The 13122-nt window shown below is 36.4% G+C and overlaps 1 protein-coding gene across 1 annotated transcript; it reads right to left on the bottom strand.

Annotated features, from left to right (window-relative positions):
- Window positions 1–7504: 7504 nt before the first annotated feature.
- LOC132271529 (IAA-amino acid hydrolase ILR1-like 5) lies at window positions 7505–12576 on the bottom strand. Its single transcript, XM_059772928.1, has 5 exons — window positions 11990–12576; window positions 11719–11844; window positions 9086–9400; window positions 8589–8717; window positions 7505–8263 (listed from the first exon to the last, which is right to left on the bottom strand). The coding sequence occupies exons 1-5, from the start codon at window positions 12326–12328 to the stop codon at window positions 7883–7885; spliced, it is 1290 nt and encodes a 429-aa protein (XP_059628911.1). The 5' UTR covers window positions 12329–12576; the 3' UTR covers window positions 7505–7882.
- Window positions 12577–13122: the final 546 nt, after the last annotated feature.

Here is a 13122-nt window from a genome sequence, read left to right as displayed (position 1 = left end):
TAACAACAATATGCAAGAAAAGTAAATTGCCTCCACGCAGGCTCATGATTTATCTAAGAATTGAATTATAAGCTTTCACGCGGGCCGACAATTTAACTAAGGGTTTGAGTAAGAAAAAGCTTACAAAGGTCCTTTAGCACTTCAACTCCAAATTTTTAGCTTTTAGCTTAGCAATTTTTAGATTTTTAGCATTTTTCCTTGCTTGCTTAGGTCCTTTGCTTAGAATACTCCTTTGCTCACTTTCTTAGCCCAATGCTCCTTGTCAATCAAGAACAAACACAATAAGTAACAAAAATTGAAAACAAGTAAAGACACGATCAAAAGAGTACTAATTCCTAATTGATTCCATAAATACGACGTTGCCAATTAATCAATCTCCGGTAACGGCGCCAAAAACTTGCTGTGTCATCAGTTCAAACCCAAAGTTTATGCAATGTGGCCAAGTTTTATATTTAGAAATTACCACTACTACCTTTCACTAAAAATATAACTAGGGCAAGTAGGGATCGTCCCAAGGGATTGAGGTGTCGTACTAGGTTGAGGAATCAAAATTAAGGTTAGTAGGTCAAGTGATCAAAGTAGTGGTTGGTTGGTTGGATTACACTAGATGCAAATTAAACTAAGGTAAACAATAATGCAATAGAGAGAATAAAAGAGATAGAGATCTTGGGGTTTAGAGATCACCACTAAGCATAGCTTTTCTACACCTTTAATGAATGATTAATGAGGGGAAAAACATGTATTGCAACATATAGTGTGTATGTGGTTGTTTCAATAAGCATGGATGACAAATTAAGCATATATTGTCTAAACAACATGGTAGATAGCACAACATATCAAATTAAGCCATTAATCTTTTTTTTAAGCTCACAATCCAAACACATCACAAGGTTAGAGATATATGTTACTTGCTTTTATAAGTATGGAACATTAACAACAAGCATGGATTGTCCGCCCATTTAACAACTACACTACAACTAAGCTAATGACATGAAATTAAACTAATTAAAATAAGGGAGAGGTACAATCCATCAAGAAATGAGTATGAACCATCAAATAAACCACAAGAACATGCCATTAAGCACTATGTCTTGACAAACTCTAGATCTATAGCATCAATACACATAGACATGCATCAATAACACAAGAAATAGAGACAAACACATGAACATCTATTCTAGCATACATAGACATATGGATAGAATGAAACAATCAATTGGAAGCATTAAACAATATAAATCATTGAATAAACAAGATCTATATATATAAAAGTGTCAAGACATGAATCACAATACAAATCCCCTCAAAAATACATAAATTAAGAAGTAGAAAGCATGTTTAGAGCTAACTCTAGCCCCAAGAGGACGTCTAGCCACTCATGGATAATGTCCTCCAACCCTCAAGGGCAAGCTCCATGGAAGAAATCTGTTCCTTGGTTGATAAAAAGTCTCCAATGGTGTCTCTAGCCTCCTCCTCTTCTTTGCTTCCTCACTAAGTATTTCTTTTCTAAGAATGTGTATCAAAGTATATCCCCCAAAAGTGGCTCATGTTCCTTATATAGATAGGTCAAAAATCACCCCAAATGAGCTGGGCTCATACACCAATAATCCTCTAATGATTGGATATGAAACAACTTTTAATGAGCTGGAATTTGGATTTTTCTCGGGATTTGGGACGTTCGATCGATCGAACTTGAGGTGAGATCGATCGAATATGGCTGAGATCTATCGAATTGAAGTTGGATCGATCCTCAATGGCGGCACCTTTTTGGATAAAAACAAATCTGAGATATTTTGAAGATATTTTTGGAAAAAGGACAAAAGTGGTTGGTAGGGTGGTACAACTGGATAAGATCAATCATTTGGATAAGGACAAGATGGTTCGATCGATTATAGAATGAGGTTGGATCGATCGAACTTAGAGATTTTTGAATAGGAACAAACATGGCTCAAATCCATCTTGAAGTGCTGAGATCGATGAAAATTGGATCGATCGAACTTTTCTTGAGATCAATCGAAGTTGATGAAATTCCATCATTTGCTTCATTTTGCTCTACTTTGCTCCTTTCTTTGATTCATCCCAGAATTGCTTCATTTCTGCTCTTATTTGGCTGAGTTAGCTTATTTTGGGGATAAGTACCTGAAAATAGAAATAACACGAAATCAATACAAAACGGTAAAATAAGATAGATAAAGGTTCTAGAATACCTAAGCTTAAGGGGTTTAAATACAAACTTTTTAGCGCTCATCAAGGACCAATCTCGTGTCATTATTTATTTCCAAGCACACATCTCCAATACCAATGATTTTGGCCAAGCCATCATTTCCCATTTTTACTGTCCCAAAGTCACCTGGTGTATAGGATGTAAAGGCATCCTCTCGAGATGTAGCATGAATAGAGGCGCCACTATCAATAACCCAGCTGGTCTCATGGCATGCAATATTAATAGCATTATCATCATAAACAATGAGGAAGTCTTCGGAAGTAGTAATGGCAACTCAATCATCATCCTTGTCATCATCATTCTTTTTCTCATTCCCTTTCCCCTTATTCTCTCTCTCTTCAACTTTCTGCAATATTTCTTGATGTGCCCCTTCATGCCACAATGATAGCACTCAATATTAGCAAACTTGTTGGACTTGTTTCTGCCTTTATCTTTATTCTTCTAACCTCTGCTCTTACTTATCCCCCTATTTTCTGTAACCAAAACCTCTAACTGTGAACTGGATCCCTATGATTTTTTTCTCATTTCTTCATTCAAAACACTACTCTTAGCCATATCCATATTGATTAAGCCATCTAGAGCTGAATTAGACAATGGCATTCTGAAGGTCTCCCATGAGTCCGGCAATGTACCAAGTAAACATAACCCCTATACCTCAGCATCAAACTTAATACCCATTCCAGCCAGCTGATTAATTATTCCTTGGAAAGTGTTAAAGTGATCTATTATTGGAGTCCTATCTTAGTATCTCAAAGTCATCAAGTGTTTTATCAAAAACATCTTGTTATTTCCAGTCTTCCAGACATACAACTGTTCAAGCTTATTCTAAAGTGTGCGTGCATATATCTCTTTAACAATATGATTTTAAACACTATCATCAACCCACTATCTAATATATCCACACATTTGTCGATGTAGTAATGTCCATTCTTCATCAAATTTATTATCAGGCTTCACACTAGCAAACACCGGTAAATGAAATTACTTCACATAGAGAAGGTCTTCCATTTTTCCTTTCCAAGTGTGGTAATTTAAACCATTCAAAGTGACCATTCTACTTAAATTAGCTTCCATTATTTAACACAAGAAATTCAGCAATAATAATAACCAAGCTCTGATACCACTTGTTAGGAGAATTCAAAAAAGACTGATTCAATCTGAATTTCTCACAATTAAATTAGCAAAAATATATCCTCCCTCTATGTGTAAATCTGTTAGGAAGCAATTAAATAGAGCACAATAATCTGAAAAATATAATCAACATCGCACACACAATTGACACAGTCAATTTTAGCGTGGAAAAAACTCCCCGATGTGGGAAGTAGAAAACCACGGGACCGTAGTCACTAAACCTCCACTATCAACAAAATAATAGGTGTACAAAAAGTTCTCCCTAGTTAGAACTAGAGGTAATCAATCTCAAGAAATAATCTTTCTTGGCAACAAAATATCTTTTAATCAAAGATTAAGGAAAGATCTCACCAAAAATAGAGTTACTATTCACGGACCCAAAACTGATCTAAAATGCTCGAAATCCAATCTCTACCGTTCAGAATGTAGAGCCTTGTATTGTAAACCCACCTGCCAAATTTCAGCTCGATCGGACCACAAACACCTGCTGATCGAAGCCCTTGATGAAGTCTAGTTGCACCTTGAAAAACCAATTCTATGGAATTTCTCTCTCTGTTTTTACGCTACAGAAGACGCCGCCTCACACTTTTTTTTTCCTTCTGCTGAATACAGCATAAGCATACATATATATAAGTCTCTATATGGGCTTCATACCCACATGGGTTTTACTTGGGCCTCCTCAAATTAGGAGGGAACCCAGCCCAACATTTGTTTTTGATAGCAAAATGAATTTGTGTCTTGGAATGGAAGTTGAATTCCAAACCAAATGACTTGAACATTAAGTAGACATTATGGAAAATGTTTTAAATTTTTGTAGAAAATTAATGAAGCTAGGGACAAGTATAAAAGAAAAGGGCGAGGAGATGACGGCGACGAAGAAATTGACAGATATGTAGCAAAGAATGGACATAAACTTGTTTGTGTCCACAGATTTAACCTTAATTAGCACTAAACTATTCATGATTATTCCATAACAATTGTCTCCAACTCTAGAGAAATATATAAAGAATTAAGAATGTGTTAAGCATTACTACAAGTAAAGCAAGTACTTAGAGTTTAAGTGTCATGTGTTTGGTTCTCTACTGGTGAACCATAATTTTTGTGATTATGTTCATTATAGGGACACTTTTGAAGGGCTTTTTTGTCATTGCATAATCCTATGTTGGAAATTCCATTCAATCAACACTTTCTTTTTATTCAAAGGAAATGATGTATTTCAAGGAATTATTATAAATGGTGATGCAAATACAGCTCATAGAAAAGAGCTTGTCTTTAATGACTTGAACCCGGGTCTGAACTATTAACCGGGTCCTTACCTGAATTCGAGGTCGTCTAAGGGCATCAAAGTCCTATCCAATATCAATACATAATATATATACATCATCTCAAGACTCATAGTACATCATATCTCTAACATCACATAAAACTCACAAATGCAGGTGGATAAGGTACGTCGACCATCACTTCCTTCCCATGACCTGAGAATAATAAAGAAGGGGTGAGCACTATGACTCAGTAGAAGTCGCCTAAGGCGTCAACTTTGGACTCCCTTGGTCACGTAACACATAATGGGGATGGAAAAGAAATCGAGGTCATACATTAGGAGTCCATCCAATAATCATAGCATAAATAAGCATCTCATCAACCATACACTACAAATTAGCAAAATGCCATGCATGATTTGAAATGTAATGCACCCTGTCCCACGCTTGGTCTCTACTGACCCAATTCTCACTTTTCGAAAACCGCTAACCAACTTTAACAAGGCGAGATTGATAGCTATCCCTGGTTCCAAATCTGACAACCATTTGGGGCCTAGTATTAACTTTTTCACGCCTTACACCTGTCCGCGCTCCTTCTAGGTCAAGTTAGGTTCGGACTCGTGAAATTCAGTTCATTTTATAAAAACTCCCCATTTTAAATTTTAAAAAAAAAAATTATATAAAAACTTTCTTCTTCAAACCCTTTTTCAAATCTTCTTTCTTGCCATGTCGTGAAATGCACCACTTTTCATCTCTTAACATCAACTCAACAATATGGCAATAATATCATTTACATGGCACTCACAATTCAATAAATTTAAACAAGGCATTTTATAGCAATCAAACAAAATCATGTCATACTTTGAAAATTAAATACTAAAGGGACATTGTTTACATCATTATTTCAAGTAAGACATTTACAAGATTTATCCATAGGCATGATCAACATAGAATCATATACACATGAATGACATGCTATCACTTATACATCAACACAACTTCCATATAACAAAATCATGCGTACCTTTGACACAAAATTTAAAACAAGTCATGCTTTAACACCTAGTCATATTCATAAGGCATCACTTTCATCTCATAATATGCAAATCTCAAAATATATAAAATATATATATATATATATATATATATATATATATATAATTTGTTCAAATAAAAGAAAAGGCTTGAGGCATTAGAAGAACCCCTACCTCGATATGGAAGAAAAACCCCAAATCAGCCAAAACTCGAAAATCCCAAGTGCTCCAATCGAGAATCGGCTCCAATCAAAATGAAGCCTTCGTCGTGCTCGTCGACTTTGTCTTCAGTGACAAAGTTAAAATCCCAAAGGTTAAGCCTAGATCTAAGCTTGCTTGTGGCAAAAATAAAAATAAAAAATGAAACTGGGAGAAAGAAAAAGAAAATGCATCAGAGGGAAGGAAACAAGGGTCAATTAATGACCCTAAGGTCACTTACAATGGTATATAATAATGGTGGGTCCTATGTCCTTATAAAAATATCTTTCTTAATATTAATATACATACATACATACATACATATATATATATATATATATATATATATATATATATATATATACATACATTAAACACTTTATGACCACATAATTAAACATGCATCCACATAAATGTACATCAAATAATAATACATGAAATGCAATAAACCCGAAACACAGTCCCCGTGCTCAGCAACTCCGGGAACAGTCCCCACCTAGGACTTCTTGACTCGAAAAACGAAAAAATACTGAAATGGCAACCAATGCATTTCCAAGAGTCTTGAACTCAAGGAAATGTTCCAACCACCCCACAATGTCTGGAACGCAAAACGAGACAAGGCTAAAATAATCCAAAAAAATCAAAAAATTCCCGAAAAATCGAAAATAGAAAAATGAGTAACATTACAATCTACCCATATGTCAGCTTCCAGTGTCGCCACATGTCAGCTTCCGGCCTCGCTAAGTAGCTCAACTTCCGACGTCGCCACGTTTCAGCTTTCAGCGTCGCCCCATGGCAGCTTCCGCCGGCGTGTTGCCAAGTCGAAGTCTCTCATATGCCATGTGTCAGATTCTAGCGTCGCCATATGTTAGCTTCCGGCATTGCCACGTGTCAGCTTCCAACGTCTCCAAGAGTCTACCATATGCCACGTGTCAGCTTCCGGCATCACCGCATGTCAGCTTCTGGTGTCACCAAGTGGCTCAGCTTCCGATGTCACCACATGTTAGCTTCCGACGTCGCCACATGTCAACTTCTGGCATCACCAAGTGTCTCAGCTTCCAGCATCGACATATGTCAGCTTTCGGCGTCGCCACATGCCACGTGTCAGCTTCTAGCGTCACCAAGTGGTAATCTCCCACATGCCACGTGTTATCTTTCGGCGTCGCCAAGTGGCAGCCTCCCATATACTTATTAAGCTGCTTCTATACTCGTAACACTTGTAAGAGTACTAACAAGGCCACACAACTTTTACATTCTCTAAGTTTGACAAGCAAACACAAGAAAAGAGGGCAACTGATACGGAATATTCTACCAGCTTGGAGACGTGTAGTCCAAGAGGTTGAATAAACTACAAGTGGCAAGAATAAAGACAATTACTCTTTCTGATAACTATTTCACTTCATGATGAAAAAGTCAAGAGAAGTAGTTACCTACCATTAACTCTCCTATAAAAGGAGAGATCGGACAACTCAAAAGGTACGACACAAATCCTTAAGAAAGTCCTTTCACCTTCTTTCCACCCTCCTGATCTAGTACTGACTTAATCGTCGAAAGCTTTTAGACCGTTACCACACCGGTGCCCCTTAATCACCTTTCTCTTTCTTTTTCAGGTATGATGTCATTCCGGGTTGCGAAATCTTGCATCCACACATATCTTTTTAACTACTGGGGAATAATAATAATAATAATAATACATATCTTTTTCAACAATAAAGTATTAATTATTAACTAATACAAGTGTAAATTATGCACAACTGAAGTATCATCTTTTTCAACAATAGAAGTTCCCAAAAAAATAAACACATTTGCCAACTATGTGCACAATTACACACACAAACTTCTATTGGGTCATTTTGGCTACACTGTTTCAAAGATAGAGCCTGCATGAGTATGTAATTGAAGACATGGTCTGTTTACAAACATATATATATTTTTATCCTCTGCATGTGTATACAGAGAAAGTTCAACACAAAGTTATTGTGAAGTAACTAGAGTTTGTCGATGCTCTCAATACATTTTGCACCATGAAATCTTTACAGCATAACAGAAGGTTGGTGCTCATTCAGATATGTCTCAGCAAGAGTGGTGTGCAGTGCTGCCCCAATTGGAAGGACATCCTCATCAAGAAAGAAGTGAGGAGAGTGTGGCGAGTAAACTGACCCCACTTTCTCATTTCTTATTCCTATGTTGAGCATGCATCCAGGAATCACTTCTTGATAGAAGGCAAAGTCATCCCCTGCCATCACTTTGCTAGACACCTTGACATTCTCGGGACCGAGCAGGAGTCCACCGACCCTCTCCACATGCTGGTGCAACGTCAGGTCATTTACACAAGCTGGATATGCTGGGTAATCCTCTTCTTTCATGTTAACATATGCAGTACACCTGTGTACAGCCGCCTGTCCTTCGATGACCTGTGAGCTCCATAAATGTGGACATGATTAACTTGACATGAATTAGCCGAAGACTTCATGTTTACAGAAACAATTTAGAAAATTTTCAGACTTCGAAGGCATTCAAACCCATCGACACTGGCAGCAAGGTGTTCCAACTTAAAAGCACCCTATAAGAGAACAGTTCGAATAACACAGGCGGAAACATGGACTTTTTTGTCTCAAATTTTCAAAGCTTAATTGCATAATCATACCATTCTATGGCTTCGCTCCAAATATTGAAAATGAATATCAAACATGAAGCGTTCGATTTATCCAAAAGTAAAGGTTTAGGATTAGTGAATACCTCCTTCACCCTCTGCTGGAGTTGGATCAAACCTTCAGTGGTGAGACTCCTCAAAGTACCCCCTAGTTCAACATATGATGGAATTACATTTAATGCCGTCCCACCTCTGACGTAAGTAACAGACAGCACCTTCAGCAAAAACCCAAGTATTAGAATTAAATCAACTTAAGCATCCTATATGCTAAACGTTTCCTATACGTTCCATTTTTCTCTATTCCAAGAAATAAGCACCCAAACTACCAAAAGAAGATGCCAACTATTCCAAATAAATTTTATTACAGTCGTGTTAAAGCAGCAGTGAGAGAAAATTTCTTTAAATGAAAATATAAATTAAATAGGCAAAGCTTTAACTTATAGTCATAAGAGAAACATGCATCGGAGCTGTTTCAAAGGGTCAAGGGACTATATCATCAGCAACTGCCATATTTCAGTACGTTCAAATACAATAAAGCAGAGGGGAAACTCGAGATTGTATAAATAGATAAATAGGAGAATACTTGACTTTGGAGGGGATCTGTTTCTCTTGAGATGAGCTGTTGCAATGCCAACATTGTAAATGATGCAGCAATTATTGGGTCCACAGCAGTGTGGGGTCCTGCAGCATGCCCACCTTTTCCTTCTATTTTCGCTTCAAAGAAGCACACAGCAGCTACAAAAGGTCCTGAAATGGTTGCTATGCTTCCCGTGGGTATTGTAAAATCAACATGCATTCCAAATATTGCTTCAGCACCACCAAGAGCGCCTTCCTTTATCATGTGAGATGCACCAGCCCCTCCTTCCTCAGCAGGTTGGAAAAGAAGTCTTACAGTTCCCTTCAACACCAAATAAAGCAAAAATTAGGAAATTTTAACAGGAATAGTAAATCTGTAAGTTCAGTTTAGATGAGATGGAGTACCTCCACGTAACAATCTACATAGGAACGTAATTTAAATATGGAGAGAGAGAGAGAGAGAATTTCTACTGATAAGGGAAGCAAAAAGCACATTCATGATTAACCTAGTCAATTAACCAAATGATTCACCATTCATTTATAGGGTGCTTCAACAGTCCAGGAGCATGAATGTCCCATTTTGAATTTAGATGCAAGCCACAAATTGGTTGTTTCAAATTGAATAACAAACAAAATAAGAAAAGAAAAGAAAATATGATCTGTCCAATTATAACTATCCCAAATAGAGACTGTAATTTTAAAATACTGCAACAAAGAAAATTAACTGGTTCAATTTTGTTTCGTCCAACCTCCATTTGGCAACCTGACAACTATATAAGTTGAAGACTGATATATTTTAATTTTCCAACACAACAAGAAAGAAAACAATTAGAAAAGAAATAATCTGTAACCTCCAGCTTTTTCTACTCAAATACTTCTCTTTTGGAGGACTCCAGGAGGCATGAAGCATAAGAAACCATAAAAAAGATGATTCTCAAATTCTGAAAAATGGTTGATTTAGAATATAATATATATAATAGTTTACATAACTTCACCGAATCACTCCTTACCCAAAAAAATAAATAAAAATAATTCACAGAATCGTTAGGCAATGCTCTCTGGAGTTATTCAGCCACAAAGTCTCGGTCTCACTCTCTTTTTCTGTGATTTTCAGTCTCTCCATCATCCACTCAAAATCCTAAAAGCCCTTATATATCGGGCTACAAGAGAGTACTAAATAGGGTCCACAACCCGTAAGCAAAAAACTGGTCAAAAATTTTCCTCAGGGGCAGACCCAAACTCCCAGAGCATTCAGCAGGTCGTCAGGTTGTGTGCGACTCGGCACCAATGACTCAACAGTAATTTGCAGGAAAGAGGAATAGTGATTGTATCTGTATGCCATAACTGCTGCTCAGCTAATGACTCAACAGAGCAGCACCTGTTCTTTTCTTGTGGCTTTGTAAAGCAAATGTAGAGTTGGTTTGATGTTGGTCTTACCCTGGAATATGCCTACACTAAACCTTGTTACAAATACTATAAAATCAAGATGGGTAACATCCCTTGTTTTCTTGGTATGTCACAGTTTAGGAAAAGGTTAACTACAAACACATTAGACATAAACATTACTTGAAGAATGTGATATATCAGCAATGCATTAACCATTTTTCATGCCACATCCAAAGTCATTGGTGTACTCAAATTACTTATTCTGTTTTTCAATCAAATCATATCAGCAAAAAAGAAAGCATTCTGGAAATGTCTCATGTTAGGCTAGTTGAAACAATCCAAAAAAAGTTGGTTTACACCTAAGAATGCTCAAATTAAAAAAAAAAAAAATGTGTTACAAACAATTGCATTATTATTACTATATTTCCGTATAAGGAGATTTTATGCGGCAAAAATATTATTGGAAATAATTTTAAACCTCCCAGTCTCTTGTTCCTGCATCATTCTTGTCAATTGATTATCAAATTCTCATTCTTACAAGACGAAAAGAAAAAGAAGAGATCTTATTTTTACCACCGCTGTTAGCCCAAATGGTGTCTTTTGTGACAAAGGACGAGGTTGGGGGTTGAAGTCCCAGACATGGGAATGCATCTATCAGATATTGAAAGAGATACTCAAATTCTCATTCTTGACAAAGACAATCCAAGCAATCCGAAGGAAACATAGTCATCTTAGGAAGAAGACAATCTGTATCAGTTAAAAGCCTAAAACCTCTGGTCAACCCTAAGTAAATCGCATAAGGCTTTGAGGGGTTGAATCAGTTTTATTCTCTTGTGCAAGTGAGTTAATTTTCCACCATCTGAACTTCAGAGGACATATCGAAACTAATGATCCAACCCAAGGAAATCAATCATGTCTAAAGATTTTAAACTAAATTTTACCAGTCACATAAATCATTGCATCATGAATTGAAATTTCAACCGTAAGAAACGAAACTGCATACACAATTCCCCTGAAAAATTAATATAGAAGTTGCATAAGCTCATGAGGAAAGCAAACTTAGATAGTTCAAGCTCATGAGCACTGCAGCCAACCATTCGAAGTTCATCACATGACGATTTAGCACATAACCCCTCTTGCAAGAGTATAATTGACAAAAACTATACAACAAACATTTTACTTTGAATAAAAAAAACATCCAAACACAATTTACTCCACCGTACATTAAACTATACTTGTGAATTTAAAACACACCTTAAATTTATCTTTTCGTTGATTGAGTAACTTGGCAGCACCAAGCAGCATCGTTGTATGGGCATCGTGTCCGCATCCATGCATTTTACCATCAATTTTGCTCTTATGCTCCCAATCAACTAGCTCCTATATATATATATATATATAATCAGAATAATAGACTTATTAAAAGTTAAAACACCAATACAGATGAAAATGTATGTATACATGTATATGTGAGTGTATGTTTCTATTATGTTTTTGAAGAGAAAATTTGGTATCCGAATTATACCTGCAAAGGGAGGGCATCTATGTCGGCTCGCAGAGCGACGATCGGGCGAGAACCGGAGCCAATTTGAGCGACCAAACCGGTTTTGGCAAATGGGAAATCGTAAGAAATGCCAAGAGTGTCCAGTTCTTTCCGAATAAGAGTACTGGTGTTGTGTTCTTCGAATCGGAGTTCTGGGTTTTCATGGATTTTCCTTCTTATCGAGACTAACCAATCTTTGTCTTTCTTTGCTAATCTCAGAATTTGACTTGCGTAGTCTTGATCATACTCATACTCACCCTGAATCGCCAAAACACAAGTGACCCATAAAAGCAAAATGGGTACAAAAATTGGACAACCCATGTTTCTGAAAGCAATTAAAGTACTTTCTGAAAGCAAAATCAGTGGTGGTTGTGAAAATTAACAAGAAGAAAAACAAATAAAACAGTTTCAATTGAATTCCAGAGAGATCATCTGCACTATTAGACTGATGGGATGGCCTTTAAAGTTGTTACCGAATATTGTCTGGTGAAATTTGTGAGCTTCAACTACCTGGTTCATCACCAAACTTGAATTTGTTGACTTATACTGAATTTGTTTTTATTATATTTTGTATTAAAAATACAATAACATAATTTTAAACCTTAGATTTTATTTTTATAATTTAAAGTTTCAATCTTTTATTTTTCATAAATAAATAATAGTATCCAAAATCCAGAAGGAGAGCCGCCTTCTCCAAGTGACACAGAGTGGGGGCTTCAGACTGAGCTTGGATTGAGAGGTTTGTAATCTTAGCCCAACCCAAATCCAGTTTATATTTAATAATATTTATTACCTTTTTATTATATTAAAATAAACAAAAATAAAAAATTCAAACAAATTGCAGCATCTAAAGGATAATTACTAAATTCCAATGAACATCTTTTGTAGTAATACCTTTTAAATTTCCTTCCCCCCCTTTTTTTTTTGTTTTCTCCAAATATTATAAATATAAAGGATAGCTGTACTGAAAATGGATATAGCAACTTGGCCCAACAAACTGATGGACCAGAGTTGATCCAAGCCTGTGAAAACACAAATGGGCCTAAAAATCAAACCCAACCAGCTCTGTTGCTGGAAAATACGCCTATAGAAATAAGCCCAACATGCCTTGCGAC

The sequence above is a fragment of the Cornus florida genome, unplaced genomic scaffold (assembly GCF_030987335.1).
Source record: "Cornus florida cultivar Cherokee Brave unplaced genomic scaffold, ASM3098733v1 CherokeeBrave_3.0.0_Hap2_Chr08, whole genome shotgun sequence".
Classification (NCBI taxonomy): Eukaryota; Viridiplantae; Streptophyta; class Magnoliopsida; order Cornales; family Cornaceae; genus Cornus; species Cornus florida.
Note: the sequence above shows the minus strand (reverse complement) of the source record. Positions and strands in the feature narration are given on the sequence as shown.

Excerpts from the sequence above, each read along its gene's own strand:
- LOC132271529 (XM_059772928.1), bottom strand. The coding sequence starts at position 12,328 with ATGGGTTGTCCAATTTTTGTACCCATTTTGCTTTTATGGGTCACTTGT. Across the intron at positions 11,845-11,989 it reads TAGATGCCCTCCCTTTGCAG|GAGCTAGTTGATTGGGAGCA; the intron begins GTATAATTCGGA and ends ATATATATATAG. Across the intron at positions 8,718-9,085 it reads CAGATCCCCTCCAAAGTCAA|GTGCTGTCTGTTACTTACGT; the intron begins GTATTCTCCTAT and ends TTTTTGCTGAAG.